Consider the following 19,483-nt stretch of genomic DNA (forward strand, 5'->3'; position numbering starts at 1 on the left):
TTAGAGGTGATGTTGCGCGAACCGGACTGTTTAAATTTCTTCGCCTCGAAATCAGCCTGATCATCAGCTGTCAATATATCCACAATCTGCACCATCTCATTTTGACAGCAGCATAACCTGAAGTGGGCTGGTTGTGCTGAATTACCTCTCCCTCAAAGTTATCTTCACAAGAAGCGTGTAGATCTTGCCAACAACGGGTCTCCCCGCCCACTACCACTCACATCGGCCAATTCGTCCCTAAGCCTGGGGGAGCTTGCGCAGCGATGACCACCACCTTCCAGTCGGCGGGGCAGGCTGAAATTATACGCAGCAATCAGAAGGACGAGACTTACCAAGCACAGCTGAGAGGTCAAGTGCATGATGCCATTCAGACATTCATGGGTAAATTATTCTTCGACTGTTAGCCAAGATTTAAGGGAAATTTTTGAAGGGTCAAGACTCAAGAATGGAAATGAGCTCTTTTTATGTCAGTGCACATGCAGTGTGAACCTGGAATTAAATAGTACTCCAGTATACGAGATGATTCTCTAGCTCAGTAAATATTATTGAGTAACCATGTCCTGTCACTATTTCTATTTCAGTGCTGGGCAGATACAAATTTCTACTGCACATCCCATGTTCCCTTAATTCTTATTCCTTTTTTTTTTTTTTTTTGGTCATGAAATCTAGGAATAGGATTAGACATATACATATTATCATCACATCAGGCTCAGCTTTTGTGATTAAATGGTAATGCATACTTGCCAACTCTACCGCATTTGGCGGTAGACTACCGCTTTTGAAAGATTTCATTAGCATTCAAGTTAGTGCTACTCGCATAGGCATCCTGGATTCTACCGCTTTCTCAAATGAAAATGTTGGCAAGTATGGTAATGTGTGACCATGATTATGATTGTATCCTACAAATTTCTAACGCTAGTAGGGTGGTAGATCCAATTACCGGACGCTTTTTTTTTTTCGTGGCTTTGAATTCCGCACTCAGAGGATGAAATTTCAGCTGAAAATAACACCACTTATTTACAGACTCCTGGAAATTACGAATGCAGCCAACTTATACAATATCAATTGTTCGTTCCAGTTTTTAGAAAATATGCTTTCAAACATACCTCTCTAAAAATAGTTGTTGTTTGCGTGGTGCAAAATCGCACTGTATTACCGGATGTGATTTTCGTAATCGAATAATCAAGGTCTTTCGCACCTAGTCCTTGCACTGCAGAATCACAATTCATCCCACAAATCACCGTACACATTCTCACCGAGCGAATGACAAAGAAAAAATCGGCAAATGAGGCCCAAATATGGTATTTTACGGTAAAATGTCTGTCTTGAACATTTCAAACAGTTCATGCAATAAAACCTTGTGAGAAATCGACAACTTTTGAGACTCTGCTTCTAGTTTACGTGCTTTGTCTATGGGAGCTGCACGCGCGGATTACGAGTTGCGGGCCCCTTAGCACACAACTATTCTGCATCGTTTGCGTTTGAGGACGATAGCTACAAATTTCCGATATCGATCAGTGAACTTTTGGTTCTATTGGAATCTTCAGCATTTTTCCTGTATGTGAGTGGGATTCCATAAAATTTCAGTCGTGAAATGTGATTCAAACATGCATGAATATTAACTATGACGAGGTGCGGGTCACTCAACTATAAATTTGAGGTAAAATGTGAATTTCTTCGTGTTTTTACATCTTTATGTTGCATATTTTGCGATTTTAGTCCGCACAAAAATCTGTTCGAAAGGTTAATCTATGAAGTCTCACGCTTACAGAATGTCATTATTACGCAAAAATGTGTGTGTCCGGTAATACCATGGTGTCCAGTAATACCATGCTTGCCTATACAACAAAAGGAAATTTTACCTAATATGTTAATTCTTTCTTAATCTTAGCTTACTTAGGTTTGTGCTACACCACAGATGTCATGTGCTACTAATCCCAAACCTCAATTTTGCTGTGTTTTAGTTTAATAGTTACTTATCACTGATGGCCTTTTTTGTATTGTTTGCCATGACCTGATTTCCTAATACACAGGGCCAAGATTTTGGGCAAGATGGAGAAAGGAACTGGACCTGATTTCTGATGGTCTCTACTTTGGCTTGACAACAATAGCTGGTCAGTAGTCTTATAGTGCACATATTTGGGGAGAAAGGGGAGGGGGTGGTTGGTGAGATTTCACAAACTCATATAATGCGAATAAGTAATTTCATTCTTAGATATCAGTTACATAATCGCTTTCATACTGTTGTTTCATCGTCTGTGAATACTTCCTAGTAAGTGGAATGTATTGATGGAAATAAGGCAAAACATTTTCACCCAAGTCAGTCAATAACAATATACTGTATTCAGCCAGCAGGGAAGAATTGTGTGGATATTAAAGAATGTAATGAAAGATTCTAGCTTGTTAACTTCATTTTATGTCAATTTATATATATGCCCTGAAAATCACATACAGTTGTAAGACCTTTACTTAGTTGAAATGATTACAAAGAAACAAAAAAATAGTTTTGTACACCAATACTAGTATTGAGTGATATTGTATTCAGCATTTTAAATTATCATAAATCTAAGTTGCAAATGCTATTAAACGTGTTCTCATTTTTCAGGATTCCAGACACTAGGAGAAGAGTATGTCAACATTCTACAGGTCAATGAGACAAAGAGGGCAGTACCATCTAATCTGGTGAGAGGAGAGAAAACACAAACTTTTTTTTTTAGTGATAGGAACACTTTTGATTAAAAAAAGAAAATATTTCCTCATTTCCCTTTAACTCCTACTTTGTAGTTCTTATCACTAATAAGACTTTCAGTATTCCATGTTTGTTTTGCGATCATAATTCCCACTAAATTGCAGCTTTGTAGGAAGCAAATAATAAGTGTAGCAAAAAAGGCTGCTGAAAATTGCTTATCCAATAAAGGCGAGCCAATGAAGTCAAAAGGGGCCTGAGCTTTCGATCCTAGCAGAATCTTCATCAGAGGCAAAATGACAAACAAGCTGGGAAAGCAATCACATAAGGACTTCACACAACTAGAACAGTCAGGGACAGACTGGGTACACAGAACAAAGACAACAAAGGCGAGGGTGGGAGATCATGGGCAAGGAGCCCAACAGGTAAAGGGAGGGGGATTAGATAACCGGAGGGCCAAACCCCAAAAAGTCGCTTATTTAACGAGTGAGTTGCACTCTCTCTACAAACTAAGTAGACCATGTTTATTTTCAAGTTTTTATTGTAACAAACAACATTCCACTGGTCTACCTCAAAAAATTTGTTGCGAAAGCCTCCAAATCCAAGATGGCGTCCAAGATGGCCGCCATATTAACTGAATTTGTTATTTGAAAGATAGAATTTGATTGAAACATCAGATTTCAACAAATTTGATGTCATGTGAAAGAGAATAAAATTTTCTACAAGTTGATATCATTTTTGTGGGTTATTGTGATAATTGGATTGAGATTTTAAGGAAAAAACACTAATTTTTTGATATTTTTCTGAAAAAAGGAAAATCATGAAAATGCTTGATTCAGCATAAATCAAAGGAAGACTGAAGGATTATCTTGAAACGTTTCAAGAATTTTGTTTGACATATAATTAAGATTTGAAGAAAATTAGGGGTCAGTATCGTTTTCGGTTCAGGAGTTATAATGTCTCAAACTTTTAAACTCACTATGGGCAATTCCATGGGAATGTGGACATGGCACTAAAATTTCAACTTTATCATATTGCAAAAGAATTACTCATTATGTATTACCCATATATTGAAGTTAAAGAAACTCAAAGAATTATATCAATCGGTCAAATATTTCCCGAGAAACAGCTACAAATGTTGAAGACAATTTTTCTGTCATCCAAATTGCTAAAATGCATGCTTAACTTGATATAACTTTTTTTAATAGAAAAATTCTGCTAGCACTTCAATTAATTCATTTTAAAGAAGCAAATTGGTTCTACTTCAGTCTCCCATGAGGAAATTTTTATGCCACCTTCAAAAAATTCTAATCACCACATGAAAGTTCAGCCCTTGAGCCATGTAATGCGAGTTACCGAAACAAGAAATATTTTTCATTCTGAAGGAAGCAGTGGAGGTAATTTGTTGGGAATCATAATTTTCTAAATTCATCACACCCTGATACTGTACACAGGATGTTGACTTGAATAAACACTGTTATCACATTAAAAAATGTCAATGAAAAGTGTAACGCGAGTTACCATGTAACGCGAGTTACCGGCATGTAACGCGAGTTACCAACTATAAACACAAGTTTCCCCCAACATAAGCAAATTTTAGCACTTAATTGAGCTAGATTGTGGTGAAAACAATCAAATGCAGTGCTATGTACACCATGCTTGACTGAAACAAAGGAGGGTAGCCTAATAAACTGTGATTAGCATCAAGGCCACTGATCACATGCCACATTGAAGAGTCTAGCCTGGCTTTCACTGCATGTGTACATTTATCCAGCAGTGAATGAGACCATTAGATTTATCTTTTGAATTTCCTGCATCAGTATTACAGAATTTTTATTACAGAATGCTATAAAGCACAGGAAGTGTTGGTTCTAATCCTTGTTCGGTGGTTTACTGAAGATGACACCTGTCCGGAGATCAGGAGGTTGTGGGTTCGAATCCTGCTCAAGTATGTATGCCCATGATTTTTTATCATGGCTACTAATAAAACACTGATCAATTCAGTGAGCTTATTAACGTTGATGTAGGGCAATTTGTCAATCAGTTGCAATGAAAACATCTCAACGGAAGAATTTCATGAATTTGAATAATTACGCAGTACCCACTGCATGTTATAAGGATTAGAACCAGCACTACTTGCTGTCGGGCGAAAGCACGGTGGTCTAGTGGAGATGACACCTGGTCCGGTGATCAGGAGGTCGTAAGTTTGAATACTGCTTGAGTATGTACGCCCATGACTTTTTTATCATGGCTACTACTACAACACTGATCAATTCAGTGCTTATTTACGTCGATGTAGGGTAAAGCCAGTTCGTATACACTGTAGCTCATGTACACATTGGTACAAATGACCTTTCTTTTTTCTCAGTTGGTTCGGCACTTCACTTGTTTTCAAAGCAGCATAATGCATAAGCTTGCATGACATAACAATTTATGAAACTTCTGTTCAAAAAAAGAATGAACTTGCATTTAGATCAGGGGATCAGAATACTCCCATCAGTTTATAATTTAGCAGGCATCCATTTCATTGTTTTGTATTGAATGCAGTAACAGCTAATTTCCGTTTATATTGCAAAATACCATTCTTGCTGTCAGGTGGATGTGCTGGCAAGCATCATTTAGATAAGGATCGCATGAATAATCATCGCATCACAGATGCTAAATGTCAGTGAATTTACAAACCAAAATGCCTGTTCGTACAAATGATCTTTTTTTGTTCATGCACAAAGTGGAATTACTAACTGGTCTTTTTGTCAATCAGCTGCAAAGAAATGTACTAGTTTTCACTCCTCACAAAGATAGGATTTGAATTTTTGAAAGATTGTAAGCTGTTTCGTAAACTTGTATATAGGGTTTGATACTTTTATGTTTTGTTTTAAAAAGACTTTCAACATTTTTCATCTTTACACTCTGAAACTTACAATGTAATAATACACCCATATCATCTAGTATATATTCAAACATATTCAAGGTCTCTATGAGGAGTGAAGCTCTTACTAGTCTTAAACACACTCTTCTATTGGGTTTATTAGTAAAATATTTGTTTAACATTTATTCGTTTTACTATCTACACAAATAAGCATCTCTCAGATTATTCAACACAAGATTCAGTGCCATCAGAACAATTGTATGTCATCAATTTGTGTCACCCTGTGTTAGTGGACATAATGTAACGCGAGTTACCGACATAAAGGCTCCCTACATTTTTCCAGGTCATTGTTACTCAACTTTGATATTGTTAATTTATGAGTCCTAACCCACTATCAATTCAAGGTAGGAAAACTTTTATCAAGATTGTCTAGTATGAGGAGACTTTCCAAAAAGAGGTCTTCATAGAATTGACCATGTCCTTTTTGTGTAACGCGAGTTACCGAAATTAAATGATTCAAGAATCCCAACATGTTTGTCCTTTATTTTTCTTTTTGGATTCATTTAGTTGGTGTATGTCTACTTAACCCATGATGAAAAAAGTAACTTGTAGATCCTACCAATTACAAAGATATTGGCACATTATCCAAAAAATGTACCCATTATTTGTAACGCGAGTTACCGTGGAATTGCCCCTATGTAAAAATGGCCACTTTAGTTGTGACAAGACCTTGTTGGTCGTAAAAAAAGTCTGCGCGCGCCAAGACTACTACACGCACCACTGCCACTGGCGCTTGTAGCAGTGCCGGTGGTGCTGTAGTAGTCTTTGCAAACGCAGACTTTTTCTTTGACAAACAAGGGTTTGTGCCTGCAAACTAACTTTTCATACCAAGTGGTAGCTCAGGTGACGCTGATTGCTATTATTTCAAAGTAGATTGTTCTGAAGCAGATGAGATGAAGCAAAAAATATCTTTCAAATAGAGGTAGAAGCTTGAAACAACCTTGCTATAGAAAGTTTAAAACAAAATTTGGATCAATCACTCAAAAAATTCAAGATTGCAGGCCATCAAAGCTGACATAGTGTATTGCGCCAAAGTAAATGTATCATTTCGATTTTGATACAATTTTGTCTGTTTTGCTATCTATTTATATGGTTTTTATATATTCTGAACATTTTAATGCCATTTCAAACCATCTTAGGTTTTTATGGAGACATTTTTCAGAATGCACCATGAATATTTCTCTAAAAAGTAAAAAAAAATTGAATTAAAAATGTTTATGAAAACAATGCAGAAATTAACATCTTTCTCATATAATCAATATTTGGAGAAAATAAGAGGTCAGTATTGTACTTGGTTCAGGAGTTATAATGTCTCAAACTTGAAATCCCATTTTACATAATATGTTATTTGCACGCATCTGTTCCCAAAGACAGAGGGTCAAATCCAAGATCGTGCTTACTTTTCGAGTTCCACTCTCTCTATAAACAAGACCATACATAATATTAAGCATACTAAGCAATGTTCCGTAAGTACACCTCCGTAGATTTGTTGCAAAGTACAGATGCGGTCCAACAGGGCCGCCATTTTATTGAAATTAACATTTCAAACATAAAATTTGATAGAGACATTGGATTGCAAAAAATTTGATGTCATATGAAGGAGAGCAAAACTTTCTAAAAGTTGATACCACTTTAGCTGTGTATTGTGATAAATTGGGGGGGGGGGGGGTTGTTTGCTTCTCTTTTTTGGGGGGGGATCCATATTTTTATATTGTTTTGAAAAAAGGAAGAAATGTAAAAATGCATGATTTAGTATTTATCAAAGAAGAACTGAAGAATTATTTTGAAACCTGCGATTGAGATTGAGATTTACTGAGATTGAGACATAATTCATATTTCTGGAATTACAGGCAATATCATACACTGTTGACAAGTTAACATCTAAAACTTGAAAAAAATATATTTATGCATTATAAATTTTACTTACAATGTGTTTACATGGTCATACATGTATGTAATACTGTAATGGTCTAGTGACTTGCAAACTAACTTTTCATGCCAAGTGGTAGGTGACGCTGGTCGCTATTACTGTAGCATTTCATCATAGTAGATTGTTCTGAGGCAGATAAGATTGAACAGAAAGTATTTTCCAAAAAGAGATAGGAGCTTAAAATTTGGCACAAATTTTGCCAATGTGTAATATTTAGCGATAAAAATAGTATCCACACAAAATTCAAGATGGCGGTAATTAATCGAGGTTGTCATTCAAGGCGTTATTTACCTTTGTGCACGTAAAACAAAAACCCAGCTTTACTTAATTCCTCAAACTAGTTCTAAACTGTGAGTTAGGGATTAATGTACAAACTTTAATCAGTATAATTAATGCTAAATATTGTTAGATATACTAAATAGATCTGATAAGAATGTTTTTTTTTATGTCAACAGTTATCATGGTTATGGTTCTTGAAAAGAAATGGTGATATCTCCGTATGTTTTAGGCTTTATTTTATTTTTTTTACATGGTAGAATGTTTTGTAATACAATTAACCTGCACATATAAATCGAATGTGATATATCTCCCAATGGTAAACAATACCTTTAGTGTGTTGCGTCAAAGTTAAATCCCAACTTATAACTTATAATTTGATATGTTTTTTAAATCTTCTTATATTGCTGTCTATTACATGTTTCTATACATCCGAATGACATTGTACTAGTGTAAACCATATTGAGGGTCTTTTTTTTTTTTGGGGGGGGGGGGGGGGGATGGAGCTCATTCCAGTGTTTGAGTAAGGGCAAGTCCAAGATAATGCGCGTGTTACGTATGGGACATTCAGAGACTTTTATGACCTGAAAAATAGTGTTAATGGCCTTTGATCATATTGAACTTCATCATGGTGATTGATATCTAGGAGAAGTATAAACATGTAAAAAATTGAGAAAAATGACCTTGACAATTATATTCTAGAAGAGAAAATATGTGCCGTTACGTATGGGACCAGAAAACTTTTGTTTTTTTGAACATTTTTTTCAACCTCAAAACTCTCTGAAAGTATTTCATTCTACAACTTGTAACTCACTGTGATGAAAGTCACAACACTCAAGATTATCACAGGTAAGTTTGGTGTCATTAGGCAAAAAGCTCTAAGTACAGGTTCTAATTAAAGACAGACATGACGTGTTACGTATGGGACAGTTACGTATGGGACAGTTTGTCCCCCATTCATTTAGTGTGTGAAGAACCATGTTTATGGGTATTTTGCATAATTATTGTAGTAAAATCAGTTGAAACTACTCAAATACTGATCCAGGTTGTCAAGGAAACATTATTCCCTGAATATTCACCATTATAATCATATTCAATCATATTTTTATATTCTTATGACCAACCTGAGTATGCATGCCCTTTGTCACCCATTCGTTTAGTGTGTGGAGAACCAAGTTTATATGGGTATCTTGCAAAATAATTTTGCAAAATACCCATAACCAAATTTTTGCATAATCATTGAGGTAGAATCAGTTGAAATTACTCAAATGCTGTTCCAGATTGACAAGGGAACAATATTCCCCATATATTTACCATCATAATCATATTTAATCATATTCTATATTTTTTATGACCAACCTGAGTATGTATGCCCTATTTTTATCAGGATAGTTACTACTGAAAAATTGAATAGTTTATAAGTGTTTACTTCCATTGATGAAGGGCAGTTTGCCATTTAGTTTCAATAAAAAATGACTTGATACAAGAAATATTAATTTTGATAAATAAGCAATACCTGCAGCGTGGAACCCCAGTGATCGAGTAGATATATGATGTCTGTCTAGCAGTCAGGTCATTGATTCGAGTCACACCTCAGTATGTATACCCATGAATTCTGGCATGGCTACTATTGAAACTGAATAAGGACAATTTGTGTATCACTTGCAATAAAAAGGAATCATTTTACTTTATATATTTTTTTGTATATATCACAACCATTTCAAATTGGATCTCCGTCACATAAACTTTGAATTCCTCTAGTCTTAGGATTGCATGCTCTTTAGTAATTCATATAATTGGTTTCCAATCATCTCATTAAATGTTGAAAACTGAATCCCCATTTCTACAAAAACTATACCATCCCTTTAATGCTGATTTTTCATTTTGTATTTTGCCATTTTCCCCTCCCCCTTTCTGAAAATTGTTCAGTCAAGTACATGCATTGTTTCAAGCGTCTAAAACTCAAAAAGTAGCTACAATGTTGGGATGCTTTCTTCAGGATGAATACCATTTGTGTACTGAGAGACCTTCCCAGCAAGCTACATGCATTCACATGCAATATGTATGAGGATGTCCCATACGTAACGCATTTGTCCCATACGTAACATTATTTCAATGCCTAATAGAATATATTCTTTTTACTGTTTTTTCTTTTTTCTATGGCATTTAATTTCTCTAAACAATAAATTAGAACTTTCCAAAAGGGCATTAAAATATCCTTAGCAATTTCAGAGAAAACATAAAAAAATGACCTCAATTTGTTACGTATGGGACATCTCATGATAGGACACGAGCTAATTTGCATAATCATTTGCATAATCTCTAAATTTTAGTACCAAGTTAAACTATTTGATGAACTTCTTATGTCCACATATTAATCAAATATCATTTGTTTTCCTTTGAATTAATATGAATTTTTATAAATGTCCCATACGTAACGCTGTGTTTCACATTTATGCAAATGAAGCCCTTGAAATTTGCATAAACTTACATAATATCATTTTTTCCTCCATGGAAGTCAAAACTTCAACTCATAAGCTTCAAAATGATACCAAACATGTCAATATTGAGCAAAGATGAAATTTTGCCTTCTGAGGGGACCTTATCTTGGACTTGCCCGTAAGACCCAATCTTTGATAAAAAAGAAATGCTTCTGTATCAAAGATATGCTTTTTTACTTGTATGTTACTCTGCTGTTTTAGAAACGTGAATGATCATGGTTTATTTGTAATAATGTCTGATCCGTAGATGTCCTCGAAAGCCCTTCTGATCCGAACCCCCCCCCCCAAACAAAACTCCAACATGGCGGCAATTTCTCAACTTTGCTCTTGAATGTGTTGTGCGAAATTACTTTTCAGTAGAAGTGTTTGAATAAAATTGTCCAAATTGATTATTCGTGCTGTATATTCACATTTACAAATAAGCATGCTGAAACTGTATTTTCCGTTATCAGATTTTTCTTACATTGTTTTTAGGCTGATTTCATGTGGGTTATAGTGTCACAATTGATCTGAACTTATGCCATTGGTAGATGCTTTCCTATATTAGATATCAGGATCACTCGAGAGTGAAAATGTTCATTTTCATTCATTTTAGAGTGACCTCGGGGATCACTCGAAGAGTGACGAGTGATCCCGAAGGCAGGGCTCGACACCAATGGTGGTCCGGTGGCCCGGGGCCACAAAAAACGCACGTCGGGCCACCAAAATGTCAGAAATGAAGAATTTGGTGGCCTGATCGGGCCACCAAAAAAGGTCGGATATTTGCCTTTGGGCCACCAAAAATAAAAGTTAGTGTGGAGCTCTGCCTAAGGTCACTCTAAAATGAGTGCAAATGAACATTTTCACTCAAAAGTCACTCCAATTTCACTCTAAATTCACCGTTTTCTGTTATTCACTGCTCACATCAAAAGTAAAAACTTCCACTCGATTTGTTTTTTCTTTTTCGGAGAGTAGAATATCACTGGTTTAAAAAATGTGTCCATAAAAACTTAAGACGGTTTGAGATAGCACAACAGACAAATTTGTATCAAAAACGAAATAATACATTTAATTTGGCGCAATACACTATGTCAACTTTGATGGCTGTCATCATGATTTTTTTTTTTGAGCGGTTGATCTAAATTCTGTCTTAAACTATCATTGGTGCCAAGTTTCAAACTACTACCTCTATTTGATTTTTTTTTTGCTTCATCTCATCTGCTTTAGAACAATCTACTTTGAAATAATAGCGATCAGTATCACCTGTGATGAGCTACCACTTGGTATGAAAAGTTAGTTTGCAGGCACAAACCATTGTCTGACAAAGAAAAAGTCTGCATTTGTCAAGACTACTACACGCACCACGGGCACTGCTGCGAACGCCAGTGCCAGTGGTGCGTGTAGTAGTCTTTGCGCGCGCAGACTTTTTTACCAACAACAAGGTGTTGGTCACAACTAAAGTGGCCATTTTTACGTAGTGAGTTTTCAAGTTTGAGACATCATAACTCCTGAACCGAAAATGGTACTGACCCCTAATTTTCTCCAAATATTAATTATATGTCAAACAAAATTCTTGAAACGTTTCAAGATAATCCTTCAGTCTTTCTCAGATTTATGCTGAATCAAGCATTTTCATGATTTTCCCTTTTTCAGACAAATATCAAAAAATTAGTGTTTTTTCCTTAAAATCTCAATCCAGTTATCACAATAACCCACAAAAATGGTATCAACTTGTAGAAAATGTTATTCTCTTTCATATGACATCACATTTGTTGAAATCTGATGTTTCTATCGAATTCTATCATTTAAATAACAAATTCAGTAAATATGGCGGCCATCTTGGACGCCATCTTGGATTTGGAGGCTTTCGCAACAAATTTTTTGAGGTAGACCAGTGGAATGTTGTTTGTTACAATAAAAACTTGAAAATAAGCATGGTCTACTTAGTTTGTAGAGAGAGTGCAACTCGACCTCTGTTTTTAGCTTTTGGCCCCCCGGTTAGAGCAGGAGGGTGGACAGACAAAAGGCAGAGGAGGGTCAGCGATGATCCTGAGGATCATTGGGCAACCATTGAAGGATAAGGATGATAAGGGAGGCAACATCAAAGAAGATAAGGAACACCAGAGGGAAAGGGACAGAGTGAAAAGGCAACAGTAAGGGGAGGGGGGGGGGGGAGCTGAGCAAACAGTCAGAGACTCCAACTCTCCCGCTTTCGACGGGAGATCTCCCGCCGAAAGCCCATTTTTGCAAAATCTCCCGTTCTCCCGCTTGAGATTTGATTTCTCCCGCCCTGGCTCTGTGTCTCCCGTTGGAAAGAATTTCTTACTTATAGCCATATTGTATGTTGAAAAATAAGCCTTAGATAGCACGAGAGAGCATCTAGAACCCTAGCCTGGACCCCGGCCGCAAAGAATTTCGCCTTCGCGCACATCAACTTGGAGTCTCCCGTTTGCTAGGGGTTTCAGGCGGGAGAATCTCCAGATCAGAAGGTGCTGGGGTTGGAGTCTCTGAACAGTGCGCCCTGAAAGGTGTACCAGGAGGAGGCTAACAAAATGAAAGTAATTAAACATATCAAAGTATATATACACACATAGTAATGATTATTATAATAACAATAATGATAAAGATATTGATAAAAGAAATAAAAGAAAGCACATAAGAAAAACGGGGGTGGGACAACATCGGAAGGAGAGAAAAAACAAACAAATAATAATTCTGTTTCATAGATTTGTGGAAAGATATAATCTGTGTCATGCAATTTGCAAATTTATTATGGGGGTTTCTCCAAGCTTTTCCCATTCTACACAAAGTCCTTGGTGTTGGATTTATCTTGTCAATGATCGACACAGACACTTATGATGCCACTCCCAAAACACTAACTTCTGATTTAATGGTCCCTGTTATTGTCAGACCTGACTATGTCAGTCTAACCTGCCTTTACAACATAGTACTGATTGAAGCAACAGGTCAAACTTTAAAATTTGGTAAGGATTGGGATGGGCATTACTTGAGCAGCTTATTGATGTATAATCTTCATGTATATTCTTGATTCATTTGTATGTAGTGGGTTTTTTTTTTTTGGGGGGGGGGAGGGGCGAGTTGCTATATACATTGTAATTGGATATAATGGGGATCAGTATGAATTAGACTTTACATTTACAGGGTTAAGATTCATGTTATGTTTTGTTTTGTTGTTGTTTGTTTGTTTTTTTCAGAGGCGTCTGCTCCTGGTAGCTCTCCATGTAGGAGCACCTTATCTCTTGGATGTCACCCTGAGCAGGGTTGCCCTCCAGCTCGAGTCTGGTCGCCGCCTCCCCGGCCTCTCACGGAGAGCTAGCGACCGGCTTCACCACTGGCTTCCCACCCTACGAAGTGCACTGACCTTTGTCAATCGCATTCACATTGCTGTGTTTTATCTGCGAGGCATCTTTTATCACCTGGCTAAGCGGTTCTCTGGCATCCACTATGTAAGTTAGATTACAAGCAGATTACAAGCAGATTATACATTTATAATGCAAGAAATAATAATTTGGGATCATGCAAGATACAAATAATCATTGATATATAAACATCGATATGGAAGGAAAAAGACACCCCCCCCCCCCCCCGTACAAAAAGAACAAAGAACAAAAGAAAAATGCACTGAAAATTTTGCATATTATTATGTTTTTCCACTAGTTCCAGCATTGTGTCTGTGCAAGTCTGTACTATTCTTCTGTGTGTGTGTGTGTGTGTGTGCGTGTGTGTGTTTTATTGCAACTGAATGACAAATTGCCCTACATCGTATGTCGATATAGGGCAATTTGTCAATCAGTTGCAATAAAAAAGGGGAAAAATTGATGCAAGAATTTCATAAATTTAAATATTCTTGTGTTGTTTGAAACCTTGTCAATCATGACCATACAACAATGCAGATACAAGTGCGGAGACAGGCAGTATCCAGGGGCCTCCAGAAAAGCTTCCACCTCCTTGGCTGGTTGTCTGCCATCCAGCTGGGGGTCAGTTTGTTGTGGCATGCCCTGCAGCTCAGACATGTCTTGACTGGCCAGCATTCATTAGCTGTGAAGGAGAAGGAGAGGTTGGTGTTTGTAGATTATTTAGATGTTTGTAGTATCTTTCAGTATGAAAGCCCCCAGACTAATTTTTGTAACAACATGACTAAAGGGAATCTCCTATTTTTGTTTTGTCTTGTTTTGTTTTGTTGGTATAGTTTTTTCTTCTTTCTTTTCTTATAATCCCATATTCTATATCAGAAGACCAACCATGTACAAAGAAATTGAAAAACCAACAAACAATAATGCAGATCTATAGTGGTCTGTTGCGCAACATTTTTGTTAATCCCACTTTCTTTGCTCATTTTTCCACAAATATGAAATATGTATAAATCTGCAGAATCGAGTCTGTGATTTGTCTTTATGACACAGCTTTCCATTATACATGTTTCATTGTTGTGTTTCCCCCAAACATTTGTGAAAAAGTCTGAAAAAGAATAATGTAATTTTTAACAATACTTCAAACAAACTCTGAATACATACAAATAAGCTTAATATTAGTCTTCTTGAATCCACAGAGAACAGGTGTTTAAATTCAATGCTGTTCAATGTATTATAACTGCTGTCAGAAATATCTTCTGTGAACCTATCCTCTCTACCTCATATTGCTGTCAAAATGATATGTTAGATTTTACCTCTGCCAACTTTTTCTTTGCTGTTTCTTACAGGACCATGGCAGACTCGCACCCAGTGGACCCACGATGGCGCTGTTCGCTCTGCCTGGAAAGAAGACAAAATTCCACCTGCACCCCATGTGGACACCTCTATTGTTGGAAGTGTATTATGGAGTGGTGTAGAACAAAGGTATCTATTTCCATGGGCCTCCATCAGTACAGAGAAAGTAAAATTTGAACTGGTTTTGGCTGTGATAATATTTACCACATTCCGTCTATTATGGTTTTTCTTTTTCTTATATAACCATTTATTTTCAAAGTTTGCTTAAAGAAGCAGGTACACTTTATTTTCATGAGCCATTACTATTTGAGTCACACATTTTCATATTCTGATGTATTTGAGATTATTCAAAGGATTTTCTTGCCATATCAGTTCTTTTCATTTTTTTCTTTTTTTTTTCTTTTTTATGACTGTAGATGTTTAGTTTTTTTAAGTTTTTAATTCATTTTCTATTCATCAATTCATACAAAAAAATTCAGTGTATACATGTAAAATGATATTTCTTGTTAAGCTTAATCTATCTGTTGATTTGAAGAAATGACAATAAACAATTTCTTACTAAAACTATCTGTAGTTATTCCATACTCTATGAATGATAAAGAAAGTTTTCTGGAGCACAAACCACTGAAAGCTTGCAATGTGCTGAGAATACAGTCATCTCCACGTAAAATAGATCTTGATGGAAATGAGAAAAACACACTGACTTTCAATATGCACTAGTCAACTTCTGCATATTTAGAGAAATAACATGTACATTGTAAGGCTGCAAATGTGCATTTGGACTTTTACTTGCATTGACGTAGCCTATTATTCGGCATTTATTTACGATCCCAAAGTTGACTGCACAATATTTTTGTTCTCATCATGTCATGCAATGTTCATGATTAATTGCCCGCATTTCCCTCCCTTCTCTTACTCTCCACAGCCCGAGTGTCCAATCTGCCGTGACTGTTTCCAGCCGTCCAGGCTCGTCCGCCTTCAGAACTACGACAGAAGTTGACAGTGGAACTATGGCAGAAGTTGACAGCGTTGCCGGTGAAACCCAGTTGCGCACACTCACAATTTTATTCAATCGCTCCACGCCAATCATCTCATATCACTGCCGAGGCCGATAGTTTGGTGATGAACCCACAAAATCTTGCCATCTGCCCACTCTGCTTTGATTAAACCTTTTTTTTTGTGTATAGGTTCCCATCTTCCTGTGCCTGTCAAGCCTGATTCCACATGTTTGGTTTGGATTTAAATTTGGTTTTGTTTGGGATTTGTTTTGGGTGTTTTTTCCTTCTCCATTTGTCACTTTCATACAGCTCAGTCTGGAAGGAGACTAATATATCCTTTCAGATAGTCATCACTTGTTCTTGCCTCAGCCAAATTGCAGTCAAACCTTCCTCAGCAGCCACCTGTCTATAGTGGCCACCTGCCATATGCATCCACTAATAATTGAAATGAAAATCCCCCCCCCCCCCCCGGGACAAGCCACATCTTGGGGGGGGGGGGGATTTTATAGACCCCAGCCACAGCAGCCACAGCAGCCACCTGCCAATAATGACCACTTTTTTATGCCTCCGCCACGAAGTGGTGCCGGAGGCATTATGTTTTCGGGTTGTCCTTCCGTCCGTCCGTCCTTCCGTCCGTCCGTCCGTCTTTCCGTCCGTCCGTAATGAATTTTGTGGACAAGGTAACTATCAAAACCTGTTGAGGTATCCTAATGAAACTTGGCATGTATGTGTATTAGGGGGTGAAGTTGTGCCTATCAACTTTTGGGTGCACATGCTCAAGGTCAAAGGTCAAAAGGTCAAGGTCAAATACATACAATTTCACTATTTCCACCATATCTATGCAATGCCTAAAGATATTTTCTTGAAACTTAATGTATACATGTCTTACCCAATTAAGATTCTCTGGTGAAAGTTTGGGTCATGAGGTCAAAGGTCAAAGGTCAAAAGGTCAAGTAAAAATATTAAAACTTCACCTTTTTTCTCTGTACCGTGGAAATTGTTCATGGTATCTTCATGGAACATAGTATATATAAATGTACTGACTGGCAGTGATTATCTAGAGAATTTAGGGTTCATGGGCTCAAAGGTCAGGGGTCAAAGGTCAAGGGCAACACTTCAAAATTTTACTATTTCCCTCATGTTTATGCAATGCCAGGAGGATAAATTTTTTGTTACACTTAGTGTATGCATACATGTATCACCTAATAGAGATTCTCTGGAAAGTTTTTTTTTCCTTTTGTTTTTGCCTCAAAGGTCAAAAGGTCAAAGATCAAGTGAAAGTGCTGAACTAATTTTTTCTCCATATCTCTAAAGTGGCTCAAGTAATCTTGAAAAGTACTACATATACACTGCATGTTCTGCCTGACAGTGATTATCTTATGAATTTTAGGGTTAAAGGCCAGATGAAAATGGTAACAGAAATTGCACTTTTTCTCCATACCTCAAAAATTACTCAATGCATAAATGTATGAATGGGTCAAAGTCCAGTTAAAGTCCTTAAATCCCAAATACATGCTCTCCTATTCATCCAATTAAACCTACATGTAGGTCAAGGAAGGTGAACATTCTACACATTTGTGCCGAACTTGTCATTTTAATATTTTGCCAATTTTGTGAAAATGTAGTCACACATTGTCCACATGTACTATCTAGACCTATTAGGAGAATCATGGATTATGGCGGAGGCATACCAGTCGCCATAGCGACATTTCTAGTTTTTTACTCACTTAGGTGGCCCTTATAGATAGGTTTGACAGTACCTTGAGAAGGTGGATTATATTGTTGTAGGGGGTGTTTCTTCATGCTACTTTCAAAACTGACATTCTAAAGTCTGTAGAATGCCAGCTCAAAGTGATTAAGTACGGCAATAGTGAAAACTACATAAAGTAAGGTGTATCACTACCACCCAAACGGTTCAGGTGGTTGCCTACAGCTTATCAATAATTGCCAGAGATTGTGTTCCCTACTTATGCACACAAAAAAAGCAAACAAAATCGAATCCTGTCAACTTTTGTTTAAAAGAAAGAACTAAATCTTGTCATTATAAAAGTTTGTTATTTTTGTGTTCTGTATAATGAAAGTCTATACTACGTATGATATCACACATGGCTATCATTTTGGGTAAGTTTAATTTGGAAATAAAAAAAGGGGAATAAAGAAAGGAAGGAAATCATTACACATTAAAGCGGGATAACATTTTTTTTCTTTTTTTTTTTTGACAGACATCATTTCTAATTCTGAAATCCAAGTATGCCCATGTATGTCTTTTGCTGCCACTTTAGGTTGGTGGTGATGTCGTCATCTTCGTGATGATTGTGACTATGTGTGTGGGGTCATGGGGCTGGCTGGGTTTTCATTCAGATTTACTGTATACAGTATAGGCATCGGGCTCCATCACTTTTTTTAGGGGCTCACATTATTACAGGTACAATTATCAACTACAAGTAGATACATATGAAGATAACTGTAAACTGTGATATACTGAACAAACTTATGTATCAAAATTATTTGTTTGTGTGTATATTTTGTAAAAAATTATTTAAAAAATATATGCACATAATATGCTTTTGTAGAAATTTGTACAATGCACTAGTATGTCATAAACCCCGGGCAATAGTGTGATTTCATTATTGATGTGAAGCATCTAATGTACATTGATCTATGTGTATTGAAATATTTTTGAAAATTGAGATTTTGATGAAAAAATTATTCAAACTTTCTGCAATAAAATGTGACATTAATCATTCCTCTTCTCATGAACAAAAAGATATGCTGTTTGTAAGTTTCATTTGTTTAGACTTTGAATACAGAGTATGGTGGTGTTTAGTGAAAAATATTCAATGCAAGCAAGTGATCTTAAGGAGAAAAGGCTAGCACTTCAATCTCAGTACATATAGTAATCTAATGCTTTGTTTTGTTTATTTAAATACTTAACCAGTAACTTCATACCACATCATTCTTCAATGTTGCAAAGTTTGTGGCAGTTTAGTACATGTATGTATGTATAGATAGATAGATATAGATATATATAGATATATAATCTATAATTTTTCAATGGATTTAGCGCCTCTTCGAAGCAAGCTCTTCTCTCTCTCTTTAGTCTCTCTCTCTCCCTCTCCCTCTCTCTCTCTCTCTCTCTCTCTCTCTCTCTCTCTCTCTCTCTCTATATATATATATATATATATATATATATATATATATATATATATGAGAGTTTGTAATACACCTTCCTACAGTGCACTCCCGTTATAACATAGTCAACAGGACTGGCAGTTCTCTTTCATGACATCAAAATTTCATTAAAACCGAACAGTAAAGTGCAGAAAGATATACAGATGATAATTTTGGAGCCTAATTTTCACTTTGTTGTAACAGGAATTTCATTAAAGCCGTGTTCGTTATAACGACAGTGCACTGTATGACCAATGATCTCCTAAGACAGAGATGGTGGCCATAG

The 19,483-nt window shown here is 36.5% G+C and overlaps 1 protein-coding gene across 1 annotated transcript; it reads left to right on the top strand.

The window, feature by feature from the left end:
• The first annotated feature begins 162 nt into the window (after positions 1-162).
• On the top strand, positions 163-16,028 carry LOC139732255 (peroxisome assembly protein 10-B-like). The gene is made up of 7 exons (XM_071643129.1): positions 163-381; positions 2,034-2,114; positions 2,606-2,682; positions 13,517-13,768; positions 14,216-14,379; positions 15,022-15,157; positions 15,954-16,028. The coding sequence occupies exons 1-7, from the start codon at positions 264-266 to the stop codon at positions 16,026-16,028; spliced, it is 903 nt and encodes a 300-aa protein (XP_071499230.1). The 5' UTR covers positions 163-263.
• Positions 16,029-19,483: the final 3,455 nt, after the last annotated feature.

The sequence above is a fragment of the Diadema antillarum genome, unplaced genomic scaffold (genome assembly GCF_040938485.1).
Source record: "Diadema antillarum isolate AM-2024a unplaced genomic scaffold, OU_Dant_1.0 seq00000407_RagTag, whole genome shotgun sequence".
NCBI lineage: Eukaryota > Metazoa > Echinodermata > Echinoidea > Diadematoida > Diadematidae > Diadema > Diadema antillarum.

Bases quoted from the DNA above. Each gene is read 5' to 3' on its own strand.
- LOC139732255 (XM_071643129.1), top strand. From the start codon at position 264: ATGACCACCACCTTCCAGTCGGCGGGGCAGGCTGAAATTATACGCAGC. The intron at 382-2,033 runs GTAAATTATTCT...CCTAATACACAG, and splicing joins TGCCATTCAGACATTCATGG to GGCCAAGATTTTGGGCAAGA. The intron at 13,769-14,215 runs GTAAGTTAGATT...ACAACAATGCAG, and splicing joins GGTTCTCTGGCATCCACTAT to ATACAAGTGCGGAGACAGGC.